General features: G+C 43.7%; 1 protein-coding gene across 1 annotated transcript in view; it reads left to right on the top strand.

The window, feature by feature from the left end:
* The window catches only part of CRTAC1 (cartilage acidic protein 1), an 822281-nt gene that overhangs the window by 610544 nt on the left and 192831 nt on the right, over positions 1–18906 (top strand). Inside the window, exon 7 of the mRNA XM_088482771.1 lies at positions 1976–2121. Within this exon, the coding sequence (XP_088338897.1) occupies positions 1976–2121 (146 nt within the window). The remainder of the gene's footprint in view (positions 1–1975; positions 2122–18906) is intronic.

Here is an 18906-nt window from a genome sequence, read left to right as displayed (position 1 = left end):
TGATTTTATGTAAAGGCCACGTTCAAAATGTATTCACCAGGCCTGCTTTAATCATTTTATTTAGGCATAGATTGATAAATAAATAAATAAATAAATAAACAGCCCTCGGCTGAAGGCCGTACATATCCGCAACAAGGAAGGCCATTGGGGAAAAGATGTAGAAAGTGACTGATTAAAACAACGGGGGTCATATTTCATAAAAATAGAATTCGACTTTTCATTAAAATCCTATTTCCCTCAGTAATGTGTTCTTTTTAAAGAAAAATGTATTTGATGGCAGCACAATATTTTGCTTGCAGTAAGCAGGGGGAAAACTGTGATTTTGATAAGGTAATAATCTGACTGAGGCAAGGCTGAAAGAAAGGAAGATATATGTGTATAGAGAATGTATGTGTAAGAGACTGAGGTAGATGCACTGTCCGGGTAATTGAAAGTCAGAAAGATGGCAGGGGTTTAACAAGACTTGTCAAAGGTGCATCTATCAAACAAAACAGATGCGTGAGGGCTCGTGCCCCCATTATTCCGGATAACGGGAGGTGACTTCCATTCAAGGTGAGAGAGAGCTTGTCATAATGCAAGCCGATAATATTCATTTTTCTTTTTCTTCTGCCAGTGACCCTCATTCTGTTCTGTAGTTTATTTCATTCTGCTGAAGAATCTGGTTAATTAACTGGAAAACTCTCCCTGTTCTCTATCACCATCCTGATTGCTACAGTATCACCAGAAAATACATTCTAAGCCATGTGGTGCGTTATTTTTGCCGGATTAAATCCTGCAGAGGCTCCTAGGCAGTCGAAAATCTCGGGGGCCACCTCGCAAATTATCACCTAATACGTTTTTCATTTTTACCAACCAGCAATTTGAATAAACCAATTTTATTACACAAAAGAAACATTAACAATTATTAATGTTATTAAAGAAATTAACATATTATATGGAGATGACACATGGCCATTACGAAAGTAGGTCCGGCGGTTCAAATCCCGACGCCGAAAGACCGGCACCAGTGAAGATCCCGACAGATCCAAAGGTAAGTATTAGCTAACCTTACCCCCCCCTAACCCTCCTTTAGGGGTGCCTAACCCTAACCTCCCACCCTAGTGCGTAAACCTAACCCCCCCCTTCCCTGCAGCCTAAGTCTCCGGGGGGAGGGGTGCCTAACCCTAACCCCCCCCCCCCGGGGGTGCCTAACCCTAACCCCCCCTACCCTAGCACAAACCTAACCCTCCCGGGTGGGTGCCTAACCCTAAGTCCCCCCAGGAGACCTAAAACCTAACCTTCGTTCAGTGTGCCGGGCGTCGGTATGCCGGGCTGTCATTAGTACCTTGCTGGGATTTGACAGTCGGGAAGCCGGCAGTCGGCATCTCGACCGTCGGCTTCCTGACTGCATCCCATTACTACTGTACATTACATGTACGTAGGTTGCAGCAAAATTTTTTACAAACAGACAGTTGCCAGAAGATGAGCTTTTAAGAGACAAACTGTAATGTGAGTCTGATGTCTTTGGTTTATGTACTTTAGTTGTTTATGGGTACATTACATTAATACAGTATTTTCTCTATAGAGTCTTTGATGTAAAGTTTACGTTTCTTTGAATTGATTAATTTTTTATTCTATCTTTTTTAAACAATGTAAGAAAGCCTGATTGTAATTTTCTTTGAAGATCAAATATTATTTTCATCCGTTGTCGCAGGGCCCCTAAAATGAGCGGGGCCCATAGGTCGGTTCCTACTCTGCCTATTCGGTAAACCGACACTGCTTCCGACGCTTGTGCAGTTGTTAAATATCGCAAGATCTGTCCGTGAAGCAGACTTCTGTGCAACACTGAATTGTGCACATTGTAGGAATTCATTGCAAGCAAGTCTGTGGAAGTAATCATCTTAAAGTGTTCTGCTATTCCTCTAGCAGCACTATATAATCTATATAGAGCACAACGCGATGTAGCAATCTTGACTTTCTTATTTTCTCATTACAGGTGTGGATGACACCTATCAGCACGGTCGCGGTGTAGCACTAGCCGACTTCAATAGGGACGGAAAAGTAGATATTGTTTATGGAAACTGGAACGGTCCTCACCGCCTGTTCTTACAGGTGAACACAAATGGGAAAGTCCGATTTCGGGTAAGAACATTTTCACAAAAGATCTCCTCTACTCTAAATGAACTAGAAGACGCTACAATGACTGTTACTTATTAATTATATTTTTATTGGATTTAAGCAGCAGTTGTTAAAGAAGAAGCTGTATAGGGGTGCACTGAACGGCCAGCACAGTGATCATTCTTGGGTGCAGGGTGTGGGGCACGGGGTCCCCCTGGACTCATGGGCCCTTGTACACCCTGCACCCATGATAGATATGCAACTGTCAATAACTGAAGATCTAACACAAATACATACTGATACCATAGTGTGATGAGACAAAGGGGATAAGGGGCAATGATTATTCTAGGGCTCATAGGTGCTGATTTTGAGTTGGGAGCAAAGCAAAAAAAAGCAAGTAACTTTGCCCCTGGACAAACCGGGTTGCACTGCCAGGGATGCAGATAAATTCTTATTGCATGCAGGGTAAATACTGGCTGCTTTTGCATGTAGCCCACAAATGCTGGACAGCTTTATTCTTACACTGCAATTTAGATTTCAGTTAGGATACACCCCTCTAATCCCTCCGCACGATTTATATATGCCCCACCTGCAGTGCAGCCGGATTCAGAGGTGGACACAATGGGCAGTGTATGCAGAGCTGGGTCATTTTTTTTCTTTTTTTTTGGTAGTGCACTTGCGTATGAGTTGCACTGCGCATGCACCAAGATTTATTACCGATAGCGGTCGCAGGGAGGACTTGGACGCAGAATGATCAACAGTTAGTGACCGTTTGTAGCAGGTAATGAGGGAGGTGGCAATTCGAGCGCAGATGTGTCGCGACCATGTCTCAGCACGAAGGCCCCGGCATCTCAGTTCTGACCACCATTCTGAGTAACCATAGTTCGATGATCCAACCGATGTGCGACCGGTGGTTGCAGCTTCGTATGCAAGCAGCGGATCTGAGACGCTGTAGCTGGGCCTCTCGATACAAATCCCGGTGGCTTTGACATTCGCATATTTTTGCACATCCACTGTGTACGGGATCGCAGCCGTGACGGCATTTGCGGCCATCTCTGAATCAGACCCATAGTTACTACCCTGATAATAACAGAGAATTGGATACCTAGTGATTGAGAGTTATTGACCGTTTTGGGAGGTAACGGAGGGCGGGTAGTCAAACACAGACAGGTCATGACGGTTTCGGTCTGCGTCTGTATGCGCAGTTACAATGGCTCTGGCGGCGGACTTCCGATGGACACTGTGATAGTGCGACCGATTGTGCGTTTTCGTACATAACCAGCGGATCGGAGATGTCAACGAAAAGGCATCTTTGTAGAGATCCCTGCAGCTGCGGCATTTGCATATTTTTGGAGAACCGCTGCGTACGGAATCGCAGCCACTCTAAATCAGGACGATGGTTTAGCCAAGGTGTAACGTTTATTTTATTTATCTACTCAAAATTCAGCCCGATAGTGTCTTAGAAAAAGGTGGTGATACCATTAATAACCAATAAAACATTTCCTCTATATTCTGTATTGTATAATACAGACACAGTATAAATGAAATGACAGGGCCCGCCACCTTTTCGGAAAATCACCAAATCAAATCGCCAGGGCGCATTTGTTAATTTTTATTGCTCGCATCCTTACAGACCATTACATCATACAGGTCATACTCGCCTACTTTTTTTTTTTCTCCTGGGGAGGAGAAGTAGGTGGGTTGTGATAGGGGCGGGGCCTGATGGGCCGCATCATTAAGCCCCGCCCCCTTCACTGTAAATTGATTCAATTGGTGCAAATTTAAATAGGGGTGGGGCTAAATGGCGCGATTCATGAAGAATCGCGGGGACCCGCGATTGCCACGGAAATTCTCCCCATTCCGCCCACTTCACTAGGAAGTGGGCGGAATGCGGGAGAAGTGCCTACCCTCCCAGGGGTGCAGGGGGTTACTCGAAAAATCGGGAGCCTCCCTCAAATTCCGGGAGGGTAGGCATGTATAATACAGGTACTGTACTTGCACAACTGTCCCTGATTGTCAGGGAGACTCCCTGAAATAACAGCAATCTCCCTGACTCCCTGAAGAGTTCAGCAATCTCCCTGATTGCACCTTACCCCCATTATGTAGCTGTTACATACTTGGAAGAAAAAAAGATATCAGGGAAATATACTGTACATTCAGATAGTATTATCAGTGCCTGCATTGGTTATAAGGCACAATGATCCCTATTGCATTTTCATATAAGGTTTATCATGGCCACTTATACGGAACCCCTTGTAAAATACAATACATGAGCGAGCCCTGAACAGTATCAGTGTGTTTTCATCACCAAGAAGATCTTACTAACTGCTTTGGGGCTCTGTTACATTTGGATGTAAGTCACTTTTATGGTATATCTCTCAGATGTAGCAGTACACGTCCACTTTACCGCCGCGCTCGTCGGTACTGCTTTCACAATCTCTCTGAAATGCTTTTTCAAAAGTAGGCAAGTATGCCTTACAGATCAGCTTATCTTAGTTTTTATATGCCTGATCAACATCAATAAACAATTGCACAGTACCTGGCAAATGTAACTCTCTGTAGGTGAATCCTTTAGATCCCTAATGCACATGCAGTACTTACTAAAACACCAAACATAACATTGAAACACTCTTCGGTTGGAGACGCGTCTCAGGTTCATCATTCATATCATGGTTGGGTTGTATGTGTTTCTGATTTACGGCTCTGCGGCCATGGTGTGTGTGCTGCAGGAAACCAGAAGTAATTATGTATTACTTATCACAATAAGCTGTCAGGAAGCTACTTCACAGCCAGTGGACATAATAATAATTTATAAGTGAGTGATCTGTTGCTTTGTTCCGGTAACTTCGTCCTATTGTACATCTCTGAAATGTACTTGGAAATAAAGCCTTTATGTTCAGGGCTGAAACATTCAAATTATAGTTATCAGTATATTATTAATAAACATACATCACAGAGGATTTAAGGCCTGGATATGTATTAAAAATGGGCACCCCCTCCATTGTGTTCTTATGGATTCATACTATACTGTAGTCCTGTTTTTAAGCAAGATAGTCAGTCAATAGCACACACAGGGGGGGTTTCTGAGTACCCAGAAACCCCCGAGAGCAGACACCATATTCTTCAGCCCCATAACCTCACAGCAAAATGCCGTGATTTATGGCTCTATATGGAGGAGACGGAGCCAATATGATGCAATTCCATTATAATTGCGTCATTTGGTCCCGCATCCTCCTGCGAATCACCTTTCTGGGAATGGAGACCCGCTCGCTGCCCCCAGAATACATCCTGTACATGAGTAGGCACCCCACCATTGTAGATATATGTAAACCATTGGGTTTGCATACATTTGTGCATAGGCAAACGTGGGGGAGTTCCAGTTGCCTGGAAACCCCCCTCCCCAGCCCACACCATGACCACAATAGAAATAATATATAATACAATGCTACTAATGCTGCATGTTTTCCTCATGTATCACAAATGAAATAATTAGTGGATCTTTTAACATGTATCAGCCAGTAATGGATACACCTGTGCACAAACTAGGAGATCTGGAAAACATGTACTGTTAGGGGAGCACTGCTATAGACCATCTATAGGGTTAATTATTAATACTGTTCTCCACTGCATAAGGAGACCAATATGTCCATGGCAGTGCTAGGTTCTTCCGAAGTTCCCCAGACTCCTCTGTTTTGCTCCCGTGGTCTGGAATGGTGCCCACATGGGAAATAAAAACATTCAGCATCTAATGGCTTACTGTGATCATTGGTCATGTATCTGCTGGAATTATAACATACAATACACTCTCTATGACGTATATTATAGCTGGTTAAGTACTAGTTATGGGCCTGATTCAGAGTTGGGAATAGAGAGAGAGATAGCACTTAACTGTGTACCTGGACAAACCATGTTGCAATGCAAGGGGTGTAAATGCATAATGTTTTTTTGCATGTAGGGTAAATACTGGCTGCTTTTACATGTAGCCCACAAATACTGCACAGCTTTATTATTACACTACAATTTAGATGTCAGTTTGGACACCTCCCTCCCAAATCTAAATTTCTCTGCACATTTTAAATCTGCCCCACCTGCAGTGCAGAATGGTTTCACCAAGGTGATCAGTGGAGAGAGATTTCTCTCTCTATTCCCAACTCTGAATCAGGGCCTCTGTCCTTTTCATGGACTGGCCACATTCGGTCTAAAATCAAGCATTTGGAAATCCCCTCTAGAAATCCTGCATTTGCCCCTGCTGGGAATCAGTCCCAGTGGTTAATATTGCCTTTTCCTAATAGGTTCTTATTGTATGAGAAACCGAAAGATTACATAAGAAAAGAGGTGTCTTAAACCTCTAGGATGGGGGCCGGCATGTATGCAGATTACTTGTTGGAGTTAGCCTATGGCAAGCAGGGGCGGGTTTGTAACAGGAACATTATAAAAAGGGCTAGAAGTGTGGGCCAAACCCTCTTTGTTCCAGATTTCCCGCCCTCCCTCCCCTATAAATTTTGGTATGTGGTGGGTTTGTTTTTGGGTGGCGGGAAAGATCGGCAGGTCACCAGTCCGGGTGCAATTATGATTTAAGGGCGCTCCCTTCTGTTGACTGGTAGTTGGCTGTACCAACCTAACGGGGGGCAGTATCACCACCTAAACGGGTGGGAAGTCAAGATAGAGGCTGAGCGTTACCTTTTGTTGTTGATATGAGTTACATGGTAATGTGTATGCACTCTGGGCGATCTACGCCTGCTATGCCTTTTGTTGTTTGTGTGTGGGCATAGCAGATTTGGCTGATTTCTGGCCGTCCTTTCTTTGCCACCATACATCCTTAAATAAATAATAAATAAATAATAAATTATTATTGCTCCAATAAATCGCCATCAAGTTATCTGCCAAATCCACGTCTCAGGGTCTTTATTTTAAGTTAGTATGATAAGTGGTTTGCACACATGACAACACCTCATCCGATAGAAGGTTTATGAAAATGTATGATAAAATGGTTTATCACATCCACATTAAAAATGCAGATTGTGTTAATTCTGGCCCCAAGTATTACTACCTATACTGTATGTACTCTGCAAGCTTATGTTCCTTCAGTTAGTACTATGGTATTTATGTGATGCTGCTTGCTGTATTGCACAGTATTTATATGACCGAATGCACGTTTCTCAGGTGCATAACATAAGGACACCAGTAATATGGTAGGAAGACTGTGAACAGAGCAACATTCACTAAAAAATGTGGACGCCACTAATTTAGTAACTACTTCTAAAAATCATCCAGGCCTCATGCATTTTGGTGAACAGGAGGTGCCCAAGCTGAGAGCATCTTTAAAATCGCCAATTATTGACCGTGCAGTCAGCCGCATATGACAAAAGTACTGACAGACAGACTATTTTTTTCCCCAATTCTAAACACATAACTTAGAATGATTATTGTGCAACAACTCGGATACATTATTATTTTTTTTTTATATGAAAATTTTACATATTTTATTAATACTTTCTTGAGCAACAATATGAAGGAAGAACTACCGTATACCCTAGCGAGAGCCTTGAAGAATTGTGAGTGATTGCTAATTTCTGCAAATTGCAGCCTTTGTCTTCTCCAGCGAATGGCTGAGCGGTAAAATGTAAGTTGGAATAATATATTTTTAGTGTATACTGACTGCCTCAGCAATCCAATGTATATTTCAGTATAGATAATTTATTTGGTGTCTGCAAAACCTGCAAATGAGCCCAATTTCAATTTTCTACCACTGTGTTCTAGAGTGTGCCTATTTATTTGTAATTTGCACCTTTGGAGATGCAATATGGCATCTGAAACGTAAAAGTATATATATATATATATATATATATATATATATATATATATATATATATATATATATATAGTTACACATGCACCGAACAGTAGAAAATAATTTCACACCAAGTGTACGTGTTTCCATCCTGTTTTATGGCAGAAATTCAGAAGTTATTTTAATAAAATATATGAGCGGATCACGTAAGACATAAAACATTTATCAGCTGAAGCACAGATTGGTAATATACTGTATATTCAGGATAAAATGTGTTTCAAACACTTATGGTCCTAACACAGTAAAAGGAAACTGAAATGAACTGTTGTCACTTGTTATAATTGTTATGTGAATATGTTTCAATTTCTGTTGCTGTATTGTATTATATATTTCTATTAAGTACCCTGTAATTTATGATACATTAAAGGTATGCTATATAATAGTTTGGGCTTGCGTACGCGGCAGTGCTAATATGTTTCGCAAGTAGTAACAATGGGAAGAACAAGCTGTCAAATTGTTATTGCCCTTAAATATGTGTTTACACCTTCAGATAACATTAATCTATTGTCCTGTGTGCGCCCTCACACAGCTTTTATTCAATGCTTTTCTTTTCTTTTGTAGCTCCCTTCCACACAGTCATTATTAGTCATGTGTTTATATCAATAGTTTTTTATTTTCCCATGCCCATGGATATGACGCGGCTTTGCTGTAATCCCTGAAACTAGAAAACAGCTTTTCTTGTGTATCCCTGGGAAAAATGAAAATAGACAACGCTTTTTGATCTAAAGTCTGAGAAAAACCAAAAAGAAGATGAAAAAAAAACAAAAACACTGTATTAATAACAGTGACATGTGCATACTGTATGTATAAGAGACTAGATTAACGTTATCTGAGGTTGGGAAACATCTTTAAGATTATTGGGGCTATTTAGTAACATCTAGCAACAAGAATGGTTTTCTGTCACCGCCTATCGCAGCATTAGAGAAACACCTAATGGTTTTTTATCACCGACTATCGCAGCATTAGAGAAACACCTAATGGTGTTCTGTCACCGCCTATCGCAGCATTAGAGAAACACCTAATGGTTTTTTATCACCGCCTATCGCAGCATTAGAGAAACACCTAATGGTGTTCTGTCACCGCCTATCGCAGCATTAGAGAAACACCTAATGGTTTTTTAACACCGCCTATCGCAGCGTTAGAGAAACACTTCATGGTTTTCTGTCACCGCCTATCGCAGCATTAGAGAAACACCTAATGGTTTTTTATCACTGCCTATCGCAGCATTAGAGAAACACCTAATGGTTTTCTATCACCGCCTATCGCAGCATTAGAGAAACACCTAATGGTTTTCTGTCACCGCCTATCACAGCATTAGAGAAACACCTAATGGTTTTTTATCACCGCCTATCGAAGCATTAGAGAAACACCTAATGGTTTTCTGTCACCGCCTATCGCAGCATTAGAGAAACACCTAATGGTTGTTTATCACCGCCTATCGCAGCATTAGAGAAACACCTAATGGTTTTCTGTCACCGCCTATCGCAGCATTAGAGAAACACCTAATGGTTTTTTATCACCGCCTATCGCAGCATTAGAGAAACACCTAATGGTTTTCTGTCACTGCCTATCGCAGCATTAGAGAAACACCTAATGGTTTTTTATCACCGCCTATCGCAGCATTAGAGAAACACCTAATGGTGTTCTGTCACCGCCTATCGCAGCATTAGAGAAACACCTAATGGTTTTTTATCACCGCCTATCGCAGCGTTAGAGAAACACTTAATGGTTTTCTGTCACCGCCTATCGCAGCATTAGAGAAACACCTAATGGTTTTCTATCACCTTCTATCACAGCATTAGAGAAACACCTAATGGTTTTCTGTCACCGCCTATCGCAGCATTAGAGAAACACCTAATGGTTTTTTATCACTGCCTATCGCAGCATTAGAGAAACACCTAATGGTTTTCTATCACCGCCTATCGCAGCATTAGAGAAACACCTAATGGTTTTCTGTCACCGCCTATCACAGCATTAGAGAAACACCTAATGGTTTTTATCACCGCCTATCGCAGCATTAGAGAAACACCTAATGGTTTTCTATCAACGCCTATCGCAGCATTAGAGAAACACCTAATGGTGTTCTGTCACCGCCTATCGCAGCATTAGAGAAACACCTAATGGTTTTTTATCACCGCCTATCGCAGCGTTAGAGAAACACTTAATGGTTTTCTGTCACCGCCTATCGCAGCGTTAGAGAAACACCTAATGGTTTTTTATCACTGCCTATCGCAGCATTAGAGAAACACCTAATGGTTTTCTATCACCGCCTATCGCAGCATTAGAGAAACACCTAATGGTTTTCTGTCACCGCCTATCACAGCATTAGAGAAACACCTAATGGTTTTTTATCACCGCCTATCGCAGCATTAGAGAAACACCTAATGGTTTTCTGTCACCGCCTATCGCAGCATTAGAGAAACACCTAATGGTTTTCTGTCACCGCCTATCGCAGCATTAGAGAAACACCTAATGGTTTTTTATCACCGCCTATCGCAGCATTAGAGAAACACCTAATAGTTTTCTGTCACCGCCTATCGCAGCATTAGAGAAACACCTAATGGTTTTTTATCACCGCCTATCGCAGCATTAGAGAAACACCTAATGGTGTTCTGTCACCGCCTATCGCAGCATTAGAGAAACACCTAATGGTTTTTTATCACCGCCTATTGCAGCGTTAGAGAAACACTTAATGGTTTTCTGTCACCGCCTATCGCAGCATTAGAGAAACACCTAATGGTTTTCTATCACTGCCTATCGCAGCATTAGAGAAACACCTAATGGTTTTCTATCACCGCCTATCGCAGCGTTAGAGAAACACTTAATGGTTTTCTGTCACCGCCTATCGCAGCATTAGAGAAACACCTAATGGTTTTTTATCACTGCCTATCGCAGCATTAGAGAAACACCTAATGGTTTTCTGTCACCGCCTATCGCAGCATTAGAGAAACACCTATTGGTTTTTTATCACCGCCTATCGCAGCGTTAGAGAAACACTTAATGGTTTTCTGTCACCGCCTATCGCAGCATTAGAGAAACACCTAATGGTTTTCTATCACTGCCTATCGCAGCATTAGAGAAACACCTAATGGTTTTCTATCACCGCCTATCGCAGCGTTAGAGAAACACTTAATGGTTTTCTGTCACCGCCTATCGCAGCATTAGAGAAACACCTAATGGTTTTTTATCACTGCCTATCGCAGCATTAGAGAAACACCTAATGGTTTTCTGTCACTGCCTATCGCAGCAATGAGAAACACCGAATGGTTTTTTATCACCGCCTATCGCAGCATTAGAGAAACACCTAATGGTTTTCTGTCACCGCCTATCGCAGCATTAGAGAAACACCTAATGGTTTTTTATCACCGCCTATCGCAGCATTAGAGAAACACCTAATGGTTTTCTGTCACCGCCTATCGCAGCATTAGAGAAACACCTAATGGTTTTTTATCACCGCCTATCGCAGCTTTAGAGAATCACCTAATGAACTTCTGTCACCGCCTATCGCAGCGTTAGAGAAACACCTAATGGTTTTCTATCACCTTCTATCACAGCATTAGAGAAACACCTAATGGTTTTCTATCACCGCCTATCGCAGCGTTAGAGAAACACCTAATGGTTTTCTGTCACCGCCTATCGCAGCGTTAGAGAATCACCTAAAGGTTTTCTATCACCGCCAATCACAGCATTAGAGAAACACCTAATGGTTTTCTATCACCGCCTATTGCAGCGTTAGAGAATCACCTAATGGTTTTCTATCACCGCCTATCGCAGCGTTAGAGAATCACCTAATGGTTTTCTATCACCGCCTATCACAGCATTAGAGAAACACCTAATGGTTTTCTATCACCGCCTATCACAGCATTAGAGAAACACCTAAAGGTTTTCTATCACCGCCTATCGCAGCATTAGAGAAACACTTAATGGTTTTCTATCACCGCCTATCGCAGCATTAGAGAAACACTTAATGGTTTTCTATCACCGCCTATCGCAGCGTTAGAGAAACACCTAATGGTTTTCTATCACCACCTATTGCAGCATCAGAGAAACACCTAATGTTTTTTTTATCACTGCCTATCGCTGCATTAGAAAACCACCTACAGTATTGCCAGGGCCGGTGCAAGGTTTCTGGGCGCCCTAGGCAAGATTTCACCAACCGCCCTTGCTCCCTCCAATTCATAATATGCCACGCATCAGTCTCCCCAGTTTATAATATGCCACACAGCAGTGTCCCAAATTCATACTATACTATATAGAATATACCACACAGCAGAGTACCAGAATCATAATGTACCTCATAACACTGCCACAATTCATAGTATGCCACACAGCTATGCCACTCAGCCATGAATTATGCAATTAATTTTTTTTTTTGGACTCAGCAGCACCCTCCAGTGGCCGGAGGCCCTAGGCGGCTGCCTAAAGCTGCCTAATGGTAGCACCGGCCCTGAATATTGCCATCATTTATCAATAAAATCTCTTAGACTCGGTTATACTGGCCTAGAGCGGAACAGATTAATTTCTGTGCACAAGTCTCTGGGTATTCTGTATGCGTATGCATGACCTGGCTAGCTGGATCACATATGTGTTCTATAACTGAAAGCCTAGGCCAAGGCTTATAGTTCCGCTATATATGTGTGAACAACATGTGGTCACATGTGCACAGTAACATCTGGACTGACTGGTGAGGAGGTAAAAGTTCTCTGCTGCTTTGGAGATATTTTATTGGTGGTCATAGTAGTAGTAGATTACTGTATCTATCGCTATGATAAGCGTTGATAGAAAAAAGCCCTATCTTCTTAATAAGAAATTAAGATTCGGCCGAATCTTAATGAAATAATATAGCCACAGGAACAGGGGCTATATTTGTGCAGTGTAAGAAGTGAGCGAATCACAGCGATCCCTTCACTTGCGAGTGGAGAGGGATCCGTAGGATCCCTTTCCCGATACTTTTTGCAATCTATAGCCTATAAGGTTGCAAAGGCGTTAGCTACCGGGGCCAGACTCCAGAATGAATTGCATGCTAGCAGTGAGAGTGGAAATGGTAAACGTGCCACTTCTATGTCCAGCTTATCAGTAGACGACATTAGTGGAAAGAAAACGGTTGTGCACCATGCCATAAATAAAGGAATGTCACATATTTACAATAACCTATCTTACAATACAGAATCTCATATTTGCATGTGGGTGAAATGTATGTGCACTCATGCATAGAGGGATGGGCACTGGGGATTTAAGCCAGTATATTTCCACGTCATGTAACATAGAAAATGCTCTCTCCTGCTTACACTGTATGCATGAATGGGGAACAAATGAATGAATGTGAATCACATAGGATTTATTAATGTTTGCTATAGAGGTAATATGTGCAGGGATTGGGAGAAGGATTTGGGATTGAAAAAACGTCACCCAAGATTGGCTTAGTTTAAAAAAAATAAAAAAATGCCTCCCGTCAGCCGCAATGGGCGACGGGTCTGACAGGGGGTTTGCCAGGTCTGACGGGGGCTGACGGAGCTTGTAGAGTAGAGGAGCGGGTAGGTTGGTGGGCTCTCCAGTCGGCACAGGCGGTGCTGCCCGGCTCCCTCCCTAGTCCCTGCTGCCCGGCTCCCTCCCTAGTCACTGCTGCCCGGCTCCCTCCCTAGTCACTGCTGCCCGGCTCCCTCCCTAGTCACTGCTGCCCGGCTCCCTCCCTATTCACTGCTGCCTGGCTCCCTCCTTAGTCACTGCTGCCCGGCTCCCTCCCTAGTCACTGCTGCCCGGCTCCCTCCTTAGTCACTGCTGCCCGGCTATCTCCCTAGTCACTGCTGCCCGGCTCCCTCCTTAGTCACTGCTGCCCGGCTATCTCCCTAGTCACTGCTGCCTGGCTCCCTCCCTAGTCACTGCTGCCCGGCTCCCTCCCTAGTCACTGCTGCCCGGCTCCCTCCCTAGTCACTGCTGCCGAGACCTGCAGGCTGTGTGTATATAATACATAAATGCATTCTGTGTTTACATTTGGGTCCCATTCCCAAGATATCTCATTATGGTATGCAAATATTCCAAAGTACGGAATATTCCAATATCCAAAATAACCCTGGTCCCAACCATTTTGGATATAAGAGACTCAACCTATATTGCACAAAGGTGCAAATCTGCACCAACTCCATAGAACCTCCATTGGTTGCCACTGGCAATAGCACTACCAGCAACAGCGGTAACTCTTACCGGTGATAAAACTTGACGGTTTCCGCCTAGTTAGCCACGATTGTGATGTTACATGTTCTGTTATATCTCATTTATTGGTAAATTGTGGCAATAAGTGATTTTCTTTATCACTTATAAATAAAAGAAATCCTTACTGCTGCAATAGGGGCTGCTTGATGAATAGGCCCTTTAGCAGTGCCGGCTCAAGGGCTAATAGCGTCCTGTGCCGGCCGGATGCTCTGCTTTATCACCACCGAAATTGGGGGCGTGGCCTAATTTTCATAGGCATGGCACGCCTCCAAATAACGTCAGGCTGGGGTGAGCCTCATTAACTTCCGCCAGCCCTCTCACGGCACTAATTGGATGCCGAGCGCATGCATGCAGCATGCATTCAGACTCCAGGGTCCCGGCATCACCGCACAGCTGCGGTGGTGGGGGTCCCCAACCCCCAGATTTGACCACCCGCAGGCCACTACGGCCCACGGGTGGAACAGCGGGACAATACTGTCCCACCGAAATCGGGATGCTGGGGAAGGGTGCGCTCTCTATGGGTGGCACCCCTGTTCGACCGCTCAGGTCGAGCACCCCTAGAGCTGGCCCTGCCCTTTACGTTCCTGTATTTACTGCAGGACTCTGCTACTATTGCATTCTTAGGACAAGATTGTGTATGAGAGAGTAAATTGCCAGGGAGGAACAAAACAGAAGTGTCACACTGCCAGATTCTAGGATGCGGCAGTGACTGAGCTATTACACAGCTACAGTACCCTGAGGTCATGTTTGGTGTATCTCTTTTTAATCACAATCACTCTCTGTTTGTACAAAGCTGAGAGACATCAGTCTGCTTTTGTGATGTGCTTCCTTATGTTAAGGCTTCAATATCACTTAGTATCTGTGCATCTGATTTGGCTGCTTCGGATAATGCCTGGAACAAACATATGGATTTCCTTAGCTAATAAGATTTTTTTTTTTTTGTAGTGGAACTTGCAGCAATAATCTACAGTTTCTTTACTAACTTTGATGTGTGTCAGACTACCCACACAACGCACATTGTGTAATTAGAGAAAGTGGGCAGTTTAATGTCTGATGTAAATATCTATGTACAGTATGTACAGTAGCCCCCTCATATGTCTGTTATGTATCAGTAAGTACAGTGTAACTTTTCCTTCCTTAATAAGCAAATGATGTTGACTTTCTCAAAACAACAGCGTTTGTCAGGGATATATTATCCGAAAGCTGTAATTAGGTACTCCTAGTCAGCATAAACTCCCTATGGTTGATATGCGCACTATACCTTACCGACTTAACACAACTATAACTTATCTAAGAATAAACACACAGGCAACAGGATTTGGATTTAAAATTAAAGGTAAAATTTATTTGACATCAGATTATTAATAATTAATAATTCATCATATTAAATTTGGGTTATCTAATTAATTGAAATTAATTGTGAGCTTAAAGTTAGTATGGTGGCAGACAACAAAGAACGGACACTCCCACAGACACATGCAGACCAAACACATCACTCGTTGGTGTTCAACTCTCCCCAAAAAGCACGCCCGGGCGAGCTGTGTCATTCCCGGAAGGGACGGGTTTGGCCTATCATTGAACCAGGAGAGCGTACCCATCTAATTTGTATAACTAAAAGCACACTACCGTTCTTTCCGCCACAACACTCAAAACAAACAAACACACCACAAACAGGGAGGGAGGGTGGGATTTCCAGAAACAAAGAGGAGGAGTCTTTGGCTAACAGACCTAATATACCAGCAAGACCAAACCCCCAAGGATCCCTATAGGCTAACACTAATGACTGACACTTAACAACAAAAGTCTTTACAGGTATACTGCTCCCACAACCACGGGGTTTAACCTGGCTCAGTCAGATTGCACCTGACTTACGCTATCCTTCTGGTTGCATGAGATGAGATATAGTTAGGTGTAAAGACCTGAGTGACTTTGATAAGAGAATTATGTCCAGATGATTAGGGCAGACCATTACCAAAACGGCAAGGCTTGTGGGGTGCTCAAATTCTGCATTGGCGAGTACCTACTGTAGCGACAGTGGGGACTAAGGGCCTGATTCAGACCCACTCGCGAGCGCATAGCGCTCGCAAGTGTGTCTATGGTGGCCCAGTGCACATGCGTGAGACCCGGATAGCGACGGGCAAACCGCAGTGTATGGCTTGACAGATTAAAATTATAGATAATTGCTTGCGTATGGCGATAGCGTATAGTTGCTATCAAAGGGTGGACTGTCGAAGCCAAATAGAGTGTAAGCAATCACACAATTGCGCATAACCCGCTTCACGATATTCATCGGATGATTTGATTGTCCGCAGTCACTTCTTAAAATCATTCACGCTCCCGACGCACATTTGCACATGCACCCATGCGCGATCGTGATCCCAATGCGCATGCAATCATCCAGTAGTGCACGCATCCCCATACAGCTGCCCCACGCCATATTGTGAATGGCACACCAAGCTACTCTGCGACTGGGTGCTCGGCGCCATTTTAGATGAAATAAGTTAATATGGCAATATCTAAATAATGTATTGCACAGCAATCGCACAGCAAGCTTTTTAATAATCCTTTCGGAAACCTCACCACAATGAACTGTGGGCCTAATTCAGACCCGCTCGCGAGCGCTGAGTGTTCGCAAGCGGGTCGATGTTGGCCGGAGGCGGCTCCGTCGTGGCAATGCACGAGACCCGAATAACGACGGCCAAGCCGTCGTTATGGGTCTCATACCAAAGGGGGCATGCTGTCGATGTGGAGTGGCTGCCCAAACAGAGGCGTTCCCATGTGAACGCCTCGGTTTGGGGCCGGCCCCACTGACATCACGAGTGATGTCAGTGGGAGAGATTTCGGCTCTGTCAGAGCCGAAATCTCTCTGGGGCTTGCGGCAACGAGACCCTACCACAAGGGTCTCAACGCAAGCCCAATGGTCGCGATGGTCTTGACCATCGCGACCATCTTCCTGGCCGCTCGATATAGCTGTGGGTGGTCACCCACAGCTATGCGAGAGGCCAGGTGGCCGCTCTAAAAAACAAGAAGGCCGGCATTCAGAGCGAGTGCTCTGTCAGAGCGTCCGGCTCTGAATCACGGCCTAAAACCCATGAATCACGACAGGGTGTTGGGTGGTCAAGATTCATTGATGCCAGTGGTCATTGAAGGCTACTGTGGCACTAATGGCAGAAACATTTGAATGATGGCGATGGGAGTAATGTGTAATTGGCGCACAACATGGGAAAAAATCCCTTATTCTGCTAATTTAGCAGAACTGAGTATGAGGCTCTGTAGCCTCTGTACGCCATCGAAGTGCCTTCAATGGGCACACTAAAACCAGAAGTTAACCTTGGATCAATGGAAGAAGGCTGTCTGCTCCAAGGAACCCCATTTTCTGTTGTATCATGTAGATGGCTGGGTTTGTGGTTGTTATTTACCTACAGAAGAGATGGTAATATGGTACATTGTGGGAAGAGATGGCGGAGGGAATGTGATTGTTTGAACAATATGGCGCGCGCTGCCCCTTTATTGAAAAAAGGGAGGACACAAATTTTTATATAGTCTGAAGGGGGCGCTGAGAACGGGGGAGAAGGGTGACTTCCGCCACGTCTCTAGGACCACTTTAAGCACTGGTGTTGCCCTGACCCCCAAATTCACCAGATCTCAATCCAATCAAGTATCTGTGGTATGTGTCGAAACAAGTCCAATCCTTGGTGGCTGCTGGTAACGTCCTGGTGCCAGATACTACAGGACCTTCAGAATTCTTGTAGATTCCATGTCTCAGTGGATCAGAGCTGTTTTGGTGGAATATGGGGCTTAACAGCCAGTTGTCATAATGTTTTGGTTCATCAACAAGTATTTGCTTAATAGAAATCTACGTAATTATGGTGTCTATGTACTAAGCCTTGGAGAGAGATGGACGGAGATAAAGTACCAACCAATCAGCTCCCAACTGTCACTTTACAGGCTGTGTTTGAAAAATGACAGGAGCTGATTGATTGGTACTTTGGGCCTCAGTCAACTTGGATCGCACGTCTGTGTTCACATGCACATTCACGTTACCCATCCTCTAGGTGTCAGGTTCCAGACCTCAAATTATAGATTGTTACTCTATTAGCCAGTCAGTTACCTGGTAGAGCAGGACCAATGATCAATATGGGGGCTAGGTTCTGGGGGGAGACCACACCCTTTAAGCAAGGGCCCCTACCACTGCATTCCCCCAGTGGGACCTTCATGTCCCAGTCCGACACTGACTACATCCCCTCAGGGTCTTCCAGAGGTAAGGATTTAAAAGTATAAAAGTATCCCTCCAACCCTAACTGGGACAAAATGGAGGGTTTAAGGGAGATCAATGACAAGCCACATTCAAGAGGATATGGGGTCTATTTACTAAGCAGTGTTAGGAGACAGAGTGAAAAGTGATAAGAAAGTGATAAGGTGCCAGCCAATCAGCTCCCAACTGTCATCCCACAGGCTGTGTTTGAAAAATGACAGTTGGGAGCTGATTGGCTGGCACCTTATCACTTTTCACTCTGCCTCCTAACGCTGCTTAGTAAATAGACCCCTATGTCACGGCTACAGACACTTGAGACTCCTGGGAAGAGTCAGGCTTACTAGGTAGTATGAACTGAGGTGGTTTTAGGAATGACCTATTCATGAAATATCACTAGCACGAAATAAAAGTAAATAGAATTTATTCAAGAACAAAAACTGTATGGCAAAGTTCCACATTAAATCTCAATAACACAAAGTTCATGACATGCACT

This window comes from Taudactylus pleione, unplaced genomic scaffold, assembly GCF_031769625.1.
Source record: "Taudactylus pleione unplaced genomic scaffold, aTauple2 ptg000292l, whole genome shotgun sequence".
NCBI lineage: Eukaryota > Metazoa > Chordata > Amphibia > Anura > Myobatrachidae > Taudactylus > Taudactylus pleione.
The sequence above is the reverse complement of the archived record's forward strand: the minus strand, read 5'-3'. Positions and strand labels throughout refer to the sequence as shown.